This window comes from Neofelis nebulosa, chromosome 9, assembly GCF_028018385.1.
Source record: "Neofelis nebulosa isolate mNeoNeb1 chromosome 9, mNeoNeb1.pri, whole genome shotgun sequence".
In the NCBI taxonomy this organism is placed as follows: Eukaryota; Metazoa; Chordata; class Mammalia; order Carnivora; family Felidae; genus Neofelis; species Neofelis nebulosa.
In genome coordinates, this window is record NC_080790.1 from 105,416,329 (window position 1) to 105,435,859 (window position 19,531).

The 19,531-nt window shown below is 38.5% G+C and overlaps 2 protein-coding genes and 1 long non-coding RNA gene across 7 annotated transcripts in view; 1 reads left to right on the forward strand and 2 right to left on the reverse strand.

Annotated features, from left to right (window-relative positions):
* Window positions 1-596, reverse strand: part of SLX4IP (SLX4 interacting protein) — a 177,984-nt gene extending 177,388 nt beyond the window's left edge. Inside the window, exon 1 of the mRNA XM_058684881.1 lies at window positions 331-596. The gene's annotated coding sequence lies outside the window, so the exon portion shown is untranslated. The remainder of the gene's footprint in view (window positions 1-330) is intronic.
* On the forward strand, window positions 38-19,455 carry LOC131485413 (uncharacterized). Its single transcript, XM_058684882.1, has 3 exons — window positions 38-156; window positions 12,325-12,555; window positions 19,236-19,455. Exon 2 carries the CDS (start codon window positions 12,346-12,348, stop codon window positions 12,535-12,537), a length of 192 nt encoding a protein of 63 aa, XP_058540865.1. The 5' UTR covers window positions 38-156; window positions 12,325-12,345; the 3' UTR covers window positions 12,538-12,555; window positions 19,236-19,455.
* Window positions 13,327-19,531, reverse strand: part of LOC131485414 (uncharacterized) — a 94,500-nt gene continuing 88,295 nt past the window's right edge. For 2 of the 5 annotated variants that reach the window (XR_009248831.1, XR_009248828.1), the window contains exons 4-5: window positions 17,930-18,198; window positions 13,328-13,447 (exon numbers count right to left, since the gene is read on the reverse strand). This is a non-coding gene — a long non-coding RNA (uncharacterized LOC131485414). Of the gene's footprint in view, window positions 13,448-17,929; window positions 18,199-19,531 lie in introns of all 5 variants that reach the window. The other 3 variants (XR_009248830.1, XR_009248827.1, XR_009248829.1) reach the window with 2 other exon arrangements.

Genomic DNA, 19,531 nt, shown 5'->3' on the forward strand with positions numbered 1-19,531 from the left:
TTTGAGCAGCGCACGCGCCAACCACAGAACTACGCATGCTCCGTCTCCAAGCCCCGAACGCAGGTTGCCGGGACAGGCTGCGGCGGCTCCGTGCGGCTCGGCCTCTGGGGCCAGCTGGTGGCGGTGGCCTAGAGAGGCTCAGCGGCTGGTGGGCAGGTGAGAGCTCTGGAACCTCAGGTGGAAAAACGTGCTTTCTACCTGGCCGAAGAGAGGGGAGGTGGGCTTGTTGGTGCCCCTTGCCCCCTCTCAGAAAGGTCACTCGTGTCTTCACTGAAGGATATTTGGGGGCGGGGACAAGGAGGCCGGCTCCTTATAAAATTAAAGACCTACCCTTAAAATAGCCATGGGCAGTAAATACTTGCAGCTGGAGGGAATGTGAATGGCGGTAGGGCGGCTAAGAATTCCAGGTGTAGACCCTCTTCCCCTCGCATCTGCGCGGCCACGCCGTGGAGTAGATGGAAAAGGTGTTCCAGTGAAAGCACCGATTGCACCTGCGCTGCCACCTTCTAGCTGAAATCTGTGTGACTTGTTGGTCACTCCTTCGCAGGGAGAGAGCACACTATGCCTGTGTCTATGTGGGAGGTGACGGCCACCCTCTGACGTGGAACTGGAAGTCAGAACTGTTGGACAGCAGGGTTAGTGCCAACTGCGTGAAAGCAGAAGCAGGACTCACAGGACTTTTGACATTAGGGGGACGGAATCCTTTTGAGATGAAGACGTCCTGCGTCATGTTTATCTTCTCCAATAGTACCGTGCCCAAATACTGTAACTGTCTCAGAGGTTCTCAATTCTGGCAGTTTAGTCATTCATTAACTTCCTCCATATATTTATATATCCACATATGTTGTATACGTATATATATAATTGTGTGTATGTACACACACACACACACACACTGAGTTAGTAGATTCGTCAGTGACCAAGACGGACATAGTCCCTGACCACATACAGCTTATATTCTAGTGATAGGAGAGGGAACAATAAACAAGTACGCTAACAGTGAACAAAGTGTTTCCAGATTATCCTAGGTGGGCTCCCAGGGAAGGAGATTTGTGGGCAGGACATTTATTGGGAAGGATTTTTCTGGATCTTACCAAGGAAGAAAGGAAGCAGGAATGGGTGGATAGAAAAAGTTAAGCTGCAGTTCAGTCCCAAGGGAACTCTAGGTGATGGTTTGGCCCTTCAGAGGTGTCCCAAGTTGGAGGGAAGAGCCAAGTCTTTATACCTGGGTGGTCATTGGATGCCTATTGCCCTGGAAAGAAGGCCTGACTTCCCTTGTCTTCAGCCAAGTGTGTCCTGTAAAGGGACTGACAACTGAGATCTGTCTCAGTAATCCGGAGAGCTGGGGAAATAAGCCTTTCATTCTTAAAGGGGATCGAGGTGGCACATCACAGCATTCAGCACAATGGGAGGGCTTCAGAAGTAATGGTGGGATGTGCTAGAGAATAATGGTGGTGGAAGAGGGAAGAAACTTTAGGCTGAGTGCTCAGAGAAGGACTCTGAGTAGGTGACATCCGAACTAAGCACAAGAATGAAACCCTGCGTAGGACAAAAGGAGGAAGACGCTCCACTTTCTGTTATGCGCTGAGAATATAACCGAGAAAAAACAATGGCTGCTACCTCCTGCTGCAGTGGGTGGCTGTTACTGGTTTTTATAGATATTGACTCCCTGCTACTACCAAAGATGGAGTATGTAAAAATAGATGGAAGATAGGGGAGAAACTGAGAAGTCTGGAAGTTTTGAGAAAATAGTCGACTTGGTAAAGACTTTTAATCTCTACAGTTTGGGTTGTTTTGTTGTTGTTGTTTTTGCTCGAATACAGCATTTAATCATGTTTTATTTGGATTGTACCTTTCTCTTCTCAGGCTTGTATTCTCTTTTGAGAACAGGAACCATGCCTTATTCAGTTTGGTAGTTACCACCACACTCACACCATCCCCCACCCAGCCTAGTGTCCTGCTAGCACCTAACAGACACTAAGTAAACATTCAAATAAAATTAATCTCACACATATTGGAAGTGAAAATTGATAAGACCTAAGTGATATAAACACTGTTTGGAGATACGTCTTTATAATATTTCTCAGTTTTATAAATTATAACCAAGTATTATAGTTGAAATATTAGGTGATAATAAACAATTGCTTTGGTCAAGCAGGAATCTCCAGAGGTGCCTTTTTCTGTTAATTTGTATTAAAGATAATATACTTCCACTAATAATAGTTGCCATGTATTGAACTCTTCCCACATGCTAGACCCTTTACTAAGCAATAAATAAATATAAATATGTAGTGATCTTCATAATATAGCTGATATTACAGATTATTAAATTGAGGCAGGAGAGAAGTGATTTGCCCAAGATGATAACTAATTTGTGGTAGTGAGAATTGGATTCCTATCATTACTTAATACCTTTGCTCTTAAGTAACCAACAACATTTCTGAAAATATAGTCCACTAGGACTCTAATATTTAACCCCTCAGCAACTCTGTTAGCTGTTATCAGAGAAACAAATTATTCACCCTATTTTTTGCTGCTTTGCTCTGTTTGAGTTTTCCTGTTTCCTTCAAAATTTGCTTTCCTGGCTCTCACTGTAGGAGTTTGCTACCTTTCCTATAACATCCCGGAATCTGATTATCGATCCACCCCTGTCTAATCAAAATGGCCCCAAAGATCTCAGAACCTCTTTCATGAGAATCAGGGTATCTTTATTCACCTCCAGACTAACTCAAACTGCCCAGAGAAGCAGGCCTCCTTTATGGGGACCACATCCCTTAGTCTGGGCAGTCATTCCAGTCCTCTTCTGTTCTTACTACACTCGAGGTTGGCTCTATTCCTTTTGAAATAATCAAAATAAGAGTAATAGCCAATAATCACTGAGTCCAGACTAAGTGCCAGGTATTGTGCTAACTTCACAACAAGTTTGTGATGTGGAAGTCATTACACTGATTTTACAGATGATGGAACTGAGGCTTAGTGAGGTTAGTGACTCATCCAAGGTCACAGCTAGTGGTAAAGTGCAGGGGTGGAGACGGAAAGCTCAGGCAGTAGAATTCCACAGTTCATCCCCTTGATCACACTATAAGACAGTGCATTCTTACGAAAATGATTGATTGTGCTTTACCTTCTGAAAACTGGTAGACAGGAAGTAGATCCTGGTGGGCTTCTTATGCTGTACTAAGAAATTTAGATTTCACCTTCTAACAACAATATCACTAAAGGCTTCTAAGCAAAGGATAACAACCAGATGTGGGGTTTTTGCAAGATGGCTGTTAAGTGTGTGGAGTATATATAGTGAAGAGTAAAGTAGAACAGTGATTCTCAGACTTTAACTTCAAAATTTAGCATACTCTCCAGAATATGTTAAAACACAGATTACTGGACCCCACCCTAGAGTTTCTGATTTGGTAAGTCAGAGGAGGCCACAGAATTTGCATTTCTCATAAGTTCCCAGGTGATGCTAATGCTACTGGTGAGGGGGACCACATTTTGAGAGCCACTGGATTATAAGCAAGGATGTCATGTGAATGAGGGTCAGGACTATGGCTGTGATAAGAGGTTATATATAAGAGTTTCATGTAAAATGGCAAGGCTGGGTGACTGATAGGATGAGGAATATAAGGAAAAGGGTAGAGACAACTATATCCAGAATTGAATGGCTTACAGGAAATGTTTTATGTTTTTTGGGGTTTTTTTGCCAAAACAGGAAATAAGGTTGAACAGCAGTTTGGAAATGAAAGAGGATTCATATTTATATGAGATGAGTTGAGACTGCTTGTGGGTACAGGTAAAGGTGAAGAGTAGCAGTTGGCTATGTGGGTGTAAGCTGGAGACGAAAGTGCAGTAGTCGTTAGTGGATGCATTATAATTTGGATGTGAATGAGACCACCTAGGAAATGAACAGGGGGAAAAGACAACCAAGGACAAATCTCTGATAAAGTTGAATAGGTGGATGGAAACCCGAGGGGCCGTTAAAGGAGACTGAGCAGGAACAGACTGGAGTCCCAAGTACTTAAGGGAGTTTCCGGAGCACATCAAAATGCTTCAGAGATCAAGTAAGGGGAGAGACTGGTGATCTTTACAGTCAGAGCAGTTTCCATGGAGAGTGGAACAAAAGCACATTACTTGAGTTTGAAAATGGAAGTGGGAAGTGACTCTAGGAGAAGATTCATTATTTGAAAGGAATCAGATTGTGTAGTAGCTAGAAGGGAGACTAATACAGAGCAGTTGCTTTAGGAATTTGTTTTCGTTCTTTTCAATGGGGAAGAATAGGTTTTTGCAGAGGAGGAAGACCCCATTATAAGTGGGAGGTGGGAGATGTAAGAGAGGTAGTGGAGTTAGAACCCTGAAGAGATGCAGGGAAAGAGGTTAAGATGAGAGCTAAGATGGGTGGGTCTGTTTTTATACGTGGGACAGGAAGTTGAAGGTGCTAATACGCAATAGCCACAGTTTCTTCTGGCCAGTAGGTTAGCTGCAGAAACAAAGGTGAAGAGTAAAATAGAGCTCTTAAAAATGCTGAAGATAGGGGAGCCTGGGAGCTCAGTTGGTCAAGTGTCCAACTTCAGCTCAGGTCATGATCTTATGGTTTGTGGGTTTGAGCCCCACATTGGGCTCTGCACTGCAGTGGAGCCTGCTTGGGATTCTCTCTCTCTCTCTCTCTCTCTCTCTCTCTCTCAAAATAAATAAACTTTCAAAAAAATTTTTTAATTAAAAAAAAGAAAATGATGAAGATAGAAATCAGAGCTAACCAGGGGTAGTCCTAAGGGGCCAATTAACTGCATATTTTATCTGGAACAATCTGGCTTTCAACATGATACCCACTCCTCTTGCCTCAGCAACCTCAGCATCAAATGGCAGCTAGGTTTAAAAACAGAAAGGAGATGGAAAAGTTGTAGTGTTGTGTATAAACTCTATAAAGTCTATTTAAAAAAAAAAAAACTACAATCTTTCCGATGAGCCACAGCCTGCAATAAACTGATTTTCTCTTCCTCATTAGTCCCTCATAACTCACTCACTGTTTACATTTTGGACTGTTAGTAAAGCTCCTCTACAAAACTTGTGATGCTTTCATTATATTATTTATGTATAAAGACATTGAATTCACAGTAATGGAGAAGGGTAGCAGAGGCCATAAAATACTCATATATAACTATGTTGACCTTTGCTGTGTTTTTTTTTTAAGTTTGCTTATTTATTTTCAGAGAGACTGTACAAGTGGAGGAGGGGCAGAGAGGGAGGGAGAGAGAGAATCCCAAGCAGACTGCACGCTGTCAGCACAGAACCCAATGTGGGGCTCGAACCCACAAAACCGTGAGATCATGACCTAAGCCAAAACCAACAGTTGGACACTTAACCAACTGAGCCACCCAGGCACCCCGACCTTCACTGTGTTCTTGACTACTGACCAGCTGTGCTGTCAGCACTGTAGCTACTGGGTGTAGGTCAAGCCAACCTTGAATCGAGGGAGAGAGCCATGATAGGATTTTGCCAAATGGAAACTTTAGAACTCAGGTATGATCCATTCAATTCATCAAGAGCTGACAGTAGTGGCAAGATGAAAATTCAGCAAACTGTGTTTAATTGATAAAAGGGGGAAAAAAGAAACTGTTGGTCTCTAGTGTGCCAGTTGAGTAAGCATGAAGACAGTACACAGTCCTTTCTAATGTGTACACAAAAAGTGCCAACATTTGAACTGCCGTATTAAACACAGGATATTTTTAGCATCAGTGATTGGGAGCTCAGAAATAAGAATTCCCAGGGCACCTGGGTGGCTCAGTCGGTTAAGCATACAACTCTCGATTTTGGCTCAGGTCATGATCTCATGGTTGTGGGATAGAGCCCCACATTGTGCTCCATACCAAGCATGGAGCCTGCTTAAGATTCTCTCTCCTCTCTCTGTCCCCTCCCCCACTAGTGTGCTTTTTCTCAAAATAAACATTAAAAAAAGAAAGAAAAATGAAGAGTTCCCAAATAACTGTAGCCGACATTGTAAAAGAAATACAGTTCCAGTAAACTCCATCTCTTGTCATAGGCACAAGATCTCATTAAATTAATTAACATTCTGTCTAATGTCCTCTTCATGTTTAAATTACATTTGGTGGAAGTTTTTAAAAATTACTATTTTTCAAATACTTTAAGCAGAGCAGCAATGAAAACCTAAAAAGAATCTACCTTTACACTGCGTCCAAAAGACCAGCAGATGGCGTCCAGCAAGCCCAGTAGGCAAAATGCTAACCCTTTTCAGACTATTTCCTGCATCCAGGTTATTGTAGGCCTAATTTAGTAATGGCTAATAACAAAACTTGATGCTAATTAATATGGCTAATAACAAAACACTGATGCTAATTAATATGATGCTACATAGAAAGAGTAAACTGATAGCTAGAGCCAAGCTGTTTAGGATTTTGTAAGAAGCTTAATTGCCTTTTTGTCCTTTGCCTTACTGTCCAGTTCCATCACCAAGAGACCTTCAGTTAGCTTGGAATGTAACAAGCTTCAGCAAGCCTGTCAGAGGCCTTAGTGGTAGAAATTGAAGAGATAATAATCTCTGTAATACAAAGTAAGGGTTGGGAAAGTTGCTGCTTTAGACACAGTAATGCCTTAACTTTAAAGAATATTTGTAGTTTTCAGTAATATACTCAATGCTTTCCTTTCTTGGTTTTTATATTTCTATGTACTCAGAAGATTATAATATTTTATTAAGGTAGAGATAGCAAACTTCTCCCCATTCTATGGTTCATTAACTCTTGCTATTCATTCTGTACTAAGTACTACGCTAAAGAAAACTGAACTAAAATTAGCCCAGCTAATCTCAACTATTAGTAGGTCACAGATATGTGTTTGGAGGATATAGACTCTAATTCTGGACGATTTGGCACAAGACTGCTGTTAACCCTTTACATACCTGACATGAGAATCAGAAGAACATGCCAGGCTTAACGCATTAGGATAGTTGACCTTGGTGACTCTCAAGTATGCATGATCCACTCAGAATGTTCTTCTCATCCATCATCCTGCACAGGAAATTCTGATTAACTCTACTGCCAGAGCTGGGTCACTAATTCTTGACTTTTGAAAACAGCTTAATAGAATACCAGCCAAGACTACCAGACCAATTCCAAAATCTAAGTTGAGTGCCACAATTCACTGTCAGTAATCTTGGAAATCAATCATTTAGTGTTTCGTCATTTATAAAGTGGCCTCATAAAACTGCTATGAAAACAAAATGAGATAAAAATTACAAAACCTTTGTAATAATGCAAAGTATATATTTTTGAAAGAAGACTATATGAAAGCATAATCTGTGGGAAGATTGCCTCTAAGTGTATTTTAAACTTAACACAAAGCATTTCAATGAGTAAAACTCTAAATGCTATTTTAGTTGAGCTAAAACTTGGTAATTTTACTTCTCTTACCTTCTCTCATATTTCTAAGAGCCCTGTACCTTTTTTGTTTATCAGTGCATTAAAAAAAGTTTCAGAAAAGATAAGAAAAAGGCAGTTGCAGGTACACCAAACAGGGGTAGCAAGGAGGAAAAATCACTGTGCTCTCATTTCTGTTGCTGCATTAGTCCAAACTTGAAAAGCTCAATGAATAAACAGCAAGGACTAGTTATTTTTAGGGACCAGCCTGTTACTGATCATCAAACCTGATCATTTTGAGCACATTCTTGTTTTCAGACTCAGGTATCTCTGGTGTCAGTAAAATAGTTCCATCTCACTTGGAATGACTTGACAAGTGTTTTGAGGGAAGGACCATCATGAGATAAATTGCATATAGCTTAATTTCCCACTTCCCAAATTGAATCTCAATATCCCTGCTGCTCAACATCATGAACCTTTGTAAAAGTCAAGAGTTTTAGAAAACCTCGTAAGTTCATTTGAAAAATGAATTAATGAAGACATCTGGTAATTCTTCATACTGTCCTGAGAAGCAGCATATTATAGGAACTGTAAGCAAGGACTCTGGAATATTTACAAGAATATCTGTTGCCAGAGGTACTTGGGTGGCTCAGTTGATTGAGCGTCTGACTCTATGTTGGCTCAGGTCATGATTCCAGGGTTGTGGGACTGAGTCCAGTGTCCAGTTCAGTGCTGAGCGTGGAGCTTGCTTAAGATTCTCTCTCTCTCCCCCCGCTGCTCTCCCTGGCTTGCGCACTCTCTCTCTCCCTCTCTAAAATAAAAAAGAATATTTGTTGCCATAGCGTAATTAGGAATAAATTTAACATTGAAACAAATCTCAAATTTCTATCAATCAGAGATCTATCAAATTAGCATGTTTCCATACAATCAAAAATTATAAAGCTATCAAAAATGATAATGAAGATTTATATTCTTGGGGGAAGAAAAGATTATAAGACAGCATGTAAATCATCATCACATTTTTGTTTAAACTGCAAAGAGAACAGACATTTTTAGTTTTCTTTTCCTTATTTCTATATTTCTAACTTTATTAAAAAGCAAGCCTATATTTATTAGAAATGGGCAGTTATGCTAATTATCATTTTGAAAAAAATCCCACAGAAGAATTGAGGAGAAAAAAAATGTTAAAACTATACCTCCAAAATATGTTTGATTATATTTTAAACCTCCACAAGAAGATATGAACAAAATAAGGAATGCATTACCTCACTATCACATCTAACATCAAATTTCAAAACTGTGTTGTCTTTTTCTTAAAACTAACAATGAGCCTTCGTTAGTAAAGTTTAATGTGTTTTGTCCTGGGAAGTTGGTTTTTCAGCCTACTGGATACATGTAGTGTGCTGAAAACCTATTAAATGAAAAAAAAAAAAAAAAGGGAAGTTAAAGTTACCTGTACCATTTTAAAAGAGTGCCAGTTCCATCAGGCTTGGTGGAGATGGACAGTTATGTATACAGTGTGGTAGTGTTTTTAGGTGAATTAAATGTGAAAACTCTAATAAAAGCATTTTATAAAGTAAAAAGCCCTCTCTAGATCCTGACCAATTTCCAAACCTCTCAGAATACAACAGAATAATCATTGGAAAATAGTTACCAGCCTCTCACTCCCATTACCCAAATCAACATATGACATATGGAGAATTTGAGGAAATGGGGGCATGTAGGTGTTGCATACACAGAAGCAACTAATCATTAGATCAGTCTACATCATTTACTAGCCAGGAAGTCTGTTACTGGGCCTCAGTGATATTGACCAATGATGAGTTTTCAACCAAAAAAACAATAATTCCCAGATTTAACTCAACCTAAATGTATAAGAAGATGCATAGATCCTTAAATTATCCTAATGGAAACAAATAATAGACTGTTCAACACAGAGTAAATAAAATGGAGTGCCTCCTTTGTCCTTAACCCATGGATGACCAAAGATTCATTAAGTGTAAGCTAACTTGATGTTAATCCAAGATTCTTCTCAAAGAAGGTTCACAGTATATCACATCACATACTGTGTTTTACATGGAGAGGCTCTTCTGTACACTTGCCCAAACACTGCTGTTACAGATCGTAGTTTAATTTATTCTGAATTTTAGTTATTGAGTTCTTCACCCCAACTTTATTATTATATTCTTTTATACAGACAACTCTATTTTCTATAAACTATTTCCCTAAAAGTTTATAATTCAGCAAAAAAGCTGACAAATATTGAATTATATTAGAGATCATGGAGAAGTAAACTGCATAGAAAAAATGCCATCCATCAAAAGTAATGTGACTTGGGGCACATGGGTGGCTCAGTCAGTTAAGCGTCCGACTTCAGCTCAGGTCATGATCTCACAGTTCATGAGTTCAAGCCCGGTGTCTGGCTCTGTGCTGACAGCTCAGAGCCCGGAGCCTGCTTCGGAATCTGTGTCTTCCTCTCTCTCTGCCCCTCCCAGCTTGCTCTCTCTCTCTCTCTCTCTCAAAAATAAACATTTTTTTTTAAATGTTAAAAAAAAAATTTTTTTTTTTTAAAAAGTAATGTGAATTGATAACCTCATGTTGAGAGTTCAGAGGTGTTAGAATCACCGTAAGTACTGATGAAACTAGATATGAATGATGTTATCTTATAACCCTTTAACTGAAGGTATTTTGTGGACAAAAATATCACATCACACAACACAAGCCAGGTAACTTTGGTGCAGCTTCTGTCCCTCTACGACGTAATCCTTGCTATAGTTCTTCCCTCACTATTCCAGACCACTGTGTTTTATTGTATCCTCAAATCTCAAAAGCATTTTGTATAGTGGGCTTCACAATGAAATTTAATGATACAATTAATTGTGATAGTCTTTCTCCAAAGATAGAACATAAATATGTCAATAAAAGTATGGTCCCTAGGGGCACCTGGGTGGCTCAGTCAGTTAAGCGTCCGACTTCGGCTCAGGTCACGATCTCGCGGTCCGTGAGTTCGAGCCCCGCGTCGGGCTCTGGGCAGATGGCCCAGAGCCTGGAGCCTGTTTCCGATTCTGTGTCTCCCTCTCTCTCTGCCCCTCCCCCGTTCATGCTCTGTCTCTCTCTGTCTCAAAAATAAATAAACGTTAAAAAAAAAAAAAAGAAAAGTATGGTCCCTAAAGGTTTGCAGAAAGTGTATAGGATACAAGAGCACGTTAGAACAGGAAAAGGCCACAGAATGCCAACTAGGCCATTGTTTTTTTCTAGTAGTTTAACTTTTGCAACAAAGTCCTTATATAATGTGAATTTGGACACTGAGAGAAATGGTTTCTAATGCTGGAAATGATATATGTACATAGGCATAACTCTGAGCCGTTTATTTTTTTTTTTTTTTTTTTTCAACATTTTTTTATTTATTTTTGGGACAGAGAGAGACAGAGCATGAACGGGGGAGGGGCAGAGAGAGAGGAAGACACAGAATCGGAAACAGGCTCCAGGCTCCGAGCCATCAGCCCAGAGCCTGATGCGGGGCTCGAACTCACGGACCGCGAGATCGTGACCTGGCTGAAGTCGGACGCTTAACCGACTGCGCCACCCAGGCGCCCCTGAGCCGTTTATTTTTAATATACCCAGAACACTGAGATAGTTGTTCACCTCACTAGCTGTATTTTTTTTAACGTTCATTTATTTTTGAGAGAGAGAGAGAGAGAGAGAGAGTGCGCATGCAAGCAGGGGAGGGGAGGGGCAGAGAGAAAGGGAGAGGGAGTGAGAGCAGACTCCACAAGGTGAATGCAGAGCTTGACACAGGGTTCGATCCCATGAACCAGAAGATCATGACCTGAGCCAAAATCAAGAGTCAGACACTTAACTGACTGAGCCACGCAGGCGCCCCAGCAGTATATTTTAATCTTGATTTGGAAAGAAGTAAGTTTTGTTGAGATATTTTTCTAATGGCATTCATACAAAATTATTATAACATAACAGATTGCATGTACCAAATTTCATCTACATGCAACTGGACGTAATTCTTAGTATATCCCACAGATGATGGAGCAGCCCTTATTGTCTGTCTATGCTCAGAAAGGAACTTGGAAAGTGGGTCCGTTCGTACTATTGCAAGTCTATAAGCTAATCACTAAAGCCTAACGAGTGTCCCTTAAATAAAAAAGTTTAAGAAGTCTTTAAAGGTTGTCCAGACTCGAGTTCCCAAAGCCAACAGAGCATCAGAAACAGATTTCCTGGGCCACACTCCAGGCTTTACAAACCAAAGAGGAAAGAAATGTGCTTTAATACAAATTAGCTTTGTAAATCCATGCAAGTTATTAGCTCCAATTTCTCCATGTAAACTGGGAAGACCCCTGTGTGGTAGAGTTATTAGTGATAAGGACAACCACTAAAATCCTGTGCTTCAGGACATAAATGGAAATAGCATTAATTCGTCCCAAATCAGAGTCCATGCCAAAATTTGTTTGCTACAATTAGAATCTATGCATGACTCTCCCAATCTCCATTGAAACACCATCACTTACATGTGTCGGAATGCAGAATCTAAGTTCTTACTACATATTTAAGGATTACCATTTGATTCTTCAGTTAAAATAATGACTAAATGTAATTATTTTTAAATCTAAGTTTACTGCGGCTCAGAAAAAGTATAGTTAATTATATAAAGAAAACGGTATCTATGCTTGAGCATTTCCAAAGATGTATATAGCTTTTCTAGCAGGTAATGTGGCGCCTTTACAATCTTTGAATAAAGGTTTTATTGCTTTATAAGGTTCTCAAGCCTGACTTCCTGCTATCCCTTTGAGCCTACAACATATCCTTTTTAATTAACAGTAAACTATATTACACCTAAAAATGTTTTAATAGTCTACTTTTATTACAGTGCAATATTTTACTTGTGGTGGTTCATAGATAGAACTTGAGGGAGTTGTTTTGTTCCTGTCTTTAATTATTGGCCTTTTCTTAGGTGCACTGATGCTGAAGTACTATGAGCTTTCAGAACTTCTGGAGAGACTACAAAGTTCTGGTTGTTATGGTACCTTTAGTCGGGCTCATACATTTGGGATGGCACAGAATCAAAAGCAGCCCTGTTTTCCAAATGCCTAATAAGGACAACATTTCTGAGCCAGATAGTCCAGTACTTGGACGTCCTCAGAAGAGTCACATCCAAGGGAAATAGCAGGCTTAGAATCTTCAGGTAAGTTTGATTTAATCTAGTCAACCAAAAGGTATGTTCCAGCAATGGGAAACATAATCTTTAAAAAAGTACAGAGTTCAGGGCACCTGGGTGGCCCAGTCGGTTACATGTCCAACTTCGGCTCAGGTCATGATCTCGCGGTTCATGAGTTCGCGCCCTGCATCAGGCTCTGTGCTGACAGCATGGAGCCTGGAGACTGCTTTGGATTCTGTGTCTCCCTCTCTCTCTTGCCCTTACGCCACTCATGGTCGGTCTGTCTGTCTCTCTGTCTCTCCCTCTCTCTCAAAAATAAACATTAAAAAAATTTTTTTTAAGTACAGAGCTCTGGCAAGAAAAAGCTTAAGTTGGTAAGTTACATACCTGTTGTTTTTATTATGACCCATTGCCAAAATATTAATTCTGTAATTGCTTCTAGGAAAGTTTGTTCCATGGAGACCTTTGACACTTGCCTGGCAGAGTCATTTGGATGAAAGGAGAAAGGGCATGCAGTCCATTACTTGTCCTGTCCTTTTCACTAATGTCACCAGGATCATAAATGTATCCAAAAGAGTAGTTGTCTAGTTGACAAAAGTCCATCCCAGAACATACAAATCTGTAACTTGCAAAAGTTCTCTCCTTTATATTGTTCTGTTTCTTTCCAAGGCAAATAAAACTAATTGTATTTTTTTATTTTTTATTTTATTATTTTTAAGATTTTTATTTTTAATAAAGTTTTTATTTAATTAATTTATTTATTTAGAGAGAGAGTGAGAGAGCAAGCTGGGGAATGGTGGGGCAGGAGGGCGGGGGTGGGGGGGTGGGCGGGGTAGAGAATCCCAAGCAGGCTCCACACTGACAGCATGAGCCCAGCATATGAGACTCAATCCCACGAACCATGAGATCATGACCTGAGCTGAAATCAAGAGTTAGATGGTTAACCAATTGAGCTAATAAAACGCCACATACTCCTTCTTTAGTATCTAATATTTTTAGTATCTAATATTTTAGCTTCGAAGTAATGTTACTTTTGAGAGTTACCAAAATAAGAGGATATAGTTACATAATTCAAGATTATAATCTCTTAACTATAATTCCAATATCCAATAAGTTCTAAAATCCAAAAAGTTTTGTTATAACTCCTTTGGTAGCAAAACTTAATCTTAGCTGACTGAGTCAGTTTACAGTCTTTATTCCACTCAGTATGATTATTTAGTTTTACTGCAGAAATACTGTTGTGTTTGATTATGAGCATTATGATTATATTGGATATGGGTATTAAACACTATATTATTTTGGTTATAGGTGCTAGATGCAGTATTATTTTTCTAAAATTCAAGAAACCCTGAATTATGAAACTGATCTGGCCCCAGATGGAGAACTGTAGCCCTATAATTATGGACCATTTTCTATCTTAATATACCTTTATTAAGACCATCAGATGAGTAATAATGTGCTTTTAATTTTGGCATAAGCTAGGTCATTTTAGGGTCTGCTTCTTATAGAAGGACAACTTCTGTGATTTTCCACATTCTTAAGAGGTCTGTAATTTTGACTTCTGATAAAACTGTAATGTAATTTCTGATTACATCATTATTTTTTGTTGTTGTTAAGTAGGTTTCACATCCAGTAAGGAGCCCAATGCAGGGCTTGATCTCACGACCCTGAGATCAAGACCTGAGCTAAGATCAAGAATCAGACTCTCAACTGACTGAGCTACCCAGGTGCCCCCCAAAATTACATTATTTTAAATCAAGATTTTATTTATAAATGCTCATAAAGAGAAAGGGAAGAGGGTAGCTTAAAGTAATAGACAATTATTTAACACAAAAAAACATGTAATAAAATATCAGAAGCTTAATGACTTAAAAGAATAACCTTAAGACATTCTGTGTAAGATTTGTATTTATAAAAGATGTAAGATTTGTTTTTATCTTTTATAAATAAGGGAGTTTTATTGGACATGAGTCCAATAAAAGGGAGTTTTAGTGGACATGAGCAGCAGGGAGTTAAAGAGTTTATTAGATGCTTGATTTTTATCTGTAAACTCTTCCAGACTGTAATGAGATCATTAGAGAGACAGAATGTGTGTGTGTGCGCGCGCGTGTGTGTGTATGTGTATTACTTATGACATTGTTTTTTTCCTTTAATTCTTGTCATAAGAGATTGGGGGTCTGCAATAGCCAAATTTTGAGAAAAAAAAAAGAAAGCAGTTTCTCCTTCTGTGAAAAGAAATACAAGGATTATTATTAATTGAGGTATTCTTGGAAAGTAAAGTTGAGAAAACATCTCTACAACGTTAAGGTAAATACAGTAAGAGATTTGGATGTCATTGCTGCAGTAGTTAGAAGTTTCAGAGAGACCAACAATGCCAGTCAAGCAAGCAGAAACAGATATTAAAACAGGTTTAGGGTGAGCAAATGTTAAAACCAGATTTAGGGGCACCTGGCTAGCTCAGTTGGTAGAGTATGTGACTCTTGAACCTGGGATTGTGGGTTTGAGCCCCATGTTGGTATAGAGATTACTTAAAAATAAAATCTAAAAAAAAAAAACCAAAAAACATCTAGAATGAATTAAACATTGATTCTGTCAAAATAATGTGCTGTTATTTGTCCCATATTATTTTTTTAATTTCTACTTTTATTATAGCAAATTGCAAACATACCCCAAAATAGAGAATAGTATATTCAACTCTCTAGTATCCATCACCCAGCTTTCATACTTATCAACATTTTGCCAGTTTTATTTTATCTATCTTTCTGTCCTCACCCCCTTTTTGATAATTTAAATATTTTAAAGCAAGTCCCAAGCTTCAGTATGTCTCTTTAACATTAAAGATAAATACACATACAACCACAAGTGCATTATCACACTGAAAAAGTTAATGGTTATTCTTTACTACCATTGGATACTCAGGGCCATGTTCAGATTTCCATTTTGTCTTTTAAAAAATTTCATTTTACAGGTGGTTTGTTGGAATTAGAATTCAGATAAGGTCCACTCATTGTATTTGATAGATATGTCTCTTTTCAGCCACTCCATTTCCGTTCCCAATCTGCCTCTTTTGAATGCCCCACATTCTGAATTTGGTTGACTGGGTCCTCATTTTGTCATTTAACAAGTTTCTCACTCTCCCATATCTCCTATAATCTGGTAGTTAGATCAGAAGGCCTGCTTTTACTTTCTTTTTTTCTTTGAAAAATAATACTTCATGGATGTGCTATGGTAGACATTCTAGTAAAATCACATTGTTTCACGTATACTGTCTGATCCACTTTCAGTGTTGCTAAGATTAAAGTACATTATCAGTCTGATCTCTCCATTATAAGATCTATTATAAAATTTATTTATGATCATTGCTCTAATCTAGGAATTGGCAAACTTTTTTCTATAAATGACCATATTGTAAATATTTTAGGCTTTGCAGACCATACAGTCTCTGTTTCAACTATTCAACTTTCTATTGTAGCACAAAAGCATTCGTACATGATACATGAGCATGAGCCAAGATTTTATTTACAAAAATAGGCAGTGGGCTGGATGTGGCCCATGGGCTGTAATTTGCCAACCACCACAATAGTCTAATACATTATTTCCTTAGGAGTTGCAAAATGATGTTGCTCAAATTCTATCATTGCTTCTCCATTTATGAGCTGGAACAACTTTACCTCCTCAAGTATTCAGTTTTCCCTCAAAATGCATTTATCAGGAAAAGCAAGATAAGTGCTTACTTCCATCTATGAGTTTTTATAAAAGTAAATTTGTGCCCTAACAGCAATGAGGGTTTTTGTTTTTGATGACAATATGAATTCATGAGTTTGCATATTACTTGAATTATCTCAAGCTATTACTATCAATATTCTTTTTAATATTGGATGTCCCATCTTGGGTCCCATCTTGGATGCCCTTCATGTTGAGTCCTATGTCTATTTTTCTCCTGTGCTTTTTTTTAATTTTTTAACGTTTATTCATTTATGAGAGGGAGAGATAGAGCATGAGCAGGGAAGGGGCAGAGAGAAGGAGATACAGAATGTGAAACAAGCTCCAGGCTCTGAGCTGTCAGCACAGAGCCCAACGCGGGGCTCGAACTCACAAACTGCGAGATCCTGACCTGAGCCGAAGTTGGATGCTCAACCGACTGAGCCACCCAGGCGCCCCCCCACCTTTTTTTGATGTTTATTTACTTTTGACAGAGAGAGAGTGCGCGAGAATGGGTAGAGGAGGGGCAGAGAGAGAGGGAGTCACAGAATCTGAAGCAGGCTCCAGGCTCTGAGTTGTCAGCAGAGAGCCTGATGCAGGACTCCAGCTCAGCAGCTGTGAGATCATGACCTGAGCCGAAGTTGGATGTTTGACTGAGCCACCCAGGTGCCCCTCTCCTGTGTTCTTTAATATGACCCAAGTATATTACTCTTAGGTAAAAAAAAAAAAAAAAAAAAATCCTCAGTTCATCTTGTATATTTTTTGCCTCAGACCTAGAATCAGCCATTTCTCCCAGGAACCCTGATGGGAGAAATTTTACCTGTTTATATCTCTTTAAATCACAATTTATAGTGTATGTCTAAATTTGGAATACAGTCATGTAAGTTTTATTATTTTTTTTAATGTTTTTTTATCCTTGAGAGTGAGTGTGTGAGCAGGGGAGAGGCAGAGAGGGAGACCCAGAATCAGAAGCAGGCTCCAGGCTCTGAGCTGTCAGCACATAATCCGACGCAGGGCTCGAACTCACAGACTGTGTGATCATGACGAGCTGAAGTCAGATGCTCAACCAATTGAGCCACCCATGTGCCCCAATTTTATTATTATTTTAATTAAATTATCTGTTACTGCAAAAGCCCATCTGGCAGGCCTGTGCATCCAGGAAGTCAGAGCTGTTCATGTGATGGTAGCCTTTGGAAATACGGGTCATAGTGTCAGGAGAAAGAGTTTTAATAGATCTAAACTGACACTTCCACACATATTCTATAAGCCATTTCATTTCTTTCCTTTCAGTTGTACCTTGCTTTGTCTGGATCTAGACTCACAAGTCAGAAAGTTTTGACATCCTAAAAATGATTTGGGAGTCACCAATACAATACTTTCAATGATTTCTTCTTTGATTTCATAGATTTTACTAGCCAAAAGATGTGGTTACTGGTCTCACTACCCAAGACTCTTAGAGGTGCTAATGTGGCATTCTGCTTTTGAAATGTTACATGTCACTGTTATGTATTGAAATGTTTTTTTAACTGGAGAAATCATTTTATCGATCACAGTTTTCTATTATGATTTGTGTTTTGGTGTGAGTGTGTGTTACAAAGTATAAAATAATGTATAGAAGTCACTTCACTAAGGTTTTGTTTAAATGTGTGTCACAGATTTTGCTGAATCTAAAATAACCATTGAAATAATATTTAAGTACCTTGGCTGTTCTTGGCATAAGATTAAAGATTTTTTTCCTCGTCTTGTAAAAAAGGATAACTGTAGTTTATTGCAAGGAGAAAACTAGCCATCATTGCCTCCTCTTTAGTTGGGTCCAGTTGCCATGTTTACAGTCCTTTAAATGGGGAGGAGTGGTAACCGAAATAACACTGAATAACATCCCCTCCTCCTCTTCACCTCTTCTTTGCACATCTTCACACCACCTTCTCGGTCTATAGCACACTGTGCCATCTTCTGCTTCAGGTAGTCCTGTAGTGAGGTAGTCCAATTAGTTTTATTTATGCTAAATACTGTCCAAGTGATTGGCATAATTAGCATATTCCTGAAAATAATAATTGGCTGAACTTTCACCTTCAAAGCACCAAGCCTCAATAGACAAGGTCCATGACCTGAAATTTTTATTTTTTTCACATGTTATTAAAGTGTCAGGATTTTATGCTGCAAGGCACGCTACTTATTTACAACCTTGTTAAGGAAGCTAGTACAAGTGCAAGTACACTTGTTATAATATTTTATGGTATTCAGACCCTTGGAGATAGAAATTGCAAATCAGATCCTGTCTTTCTCTTTGTCAAACAGCATATTCCCTGATTTTTGTACTTACTGTCATTAACCAAAGTCTTGGAGAGGATTATGGTAGGACATCAAAACTGACAATCATTAATTGATAGAATGAAACTACAAAAAATTAGCTCTGACTTCAGTCAAACATTGAAAACATGGTTTATTCTTTGGTACAATATGCTGTGCAGATTTATACAGCTAGAGCTAGACTGTACATTAAAAAGTGGGTCTACATTTGGGAGACCTAACAGTTATCATATTTCATAATTATTTATAAGCAGGATTTGATGTAAGTGTATCTATGTTTAGACCTAAGGTTTCCAGAGTTATAGAAAAAACATAACATTAAATCTTGATGTAAGAGAATAAAAACATTTGGGGTTTTTTTTAAGACTCAGAATTTTATAATGAGTTTCATAATATAGCATTTCTTTTCTAGAAGCATGTCATACTCAAATAACTACTGTAAGCTTTCTAGCTATTATGTTGTTTTGCATTCCAAAATCATTCAAATATCAGTACTTTTTCTTGGAGGGATTCATTGAGGAGCAAAGGAGTGAATGCTTAGTTTAAGTGGATTTACATTTTTCATTTTCTGGAGGCTTGTGCCAGTTGATAATTCCTTTTTCTAAAGAGGGAGCAGAGTGTCAAAATAGTAAACTGCATTCTATTAAATATTTTGGAATTATTTCTCTAAAATGTTTTACTTTTATTTCTTATAGAAAGAAGTATCTTTGAATCTGAGCTTCATATTGAAAGAGATGAAAAACACCAGCTGGATTAGAAAGAACTGGCTTCTTGTAGCTGGGGTGTCTTTCATAGGTGTCCATCTTGGAACATACTTTATACAGAGGGCTGCAAAACAATCTGTAAAGTCTCAATCTAGAGGCAAACAAAATGAGTATTGAAGAATGAAGGAAAAATAAATACCTGGAATTATTACTATGTCATTAAATCATTCCATGCTGATAAGCTTCATAAACCTGGAGCTAATTTTATAGCCACAGTGCCGCATATT

Bases quoted from the DNA above. Each gene is read 5' to 3' on its own strand.
- LOC131485413 (XM_058684882.1), top strand. From the start codon at position 12,346: ATGAGCTTTCAGAACTTCTGGAGAGACTACAAAGTTCTGGTTGTTATG.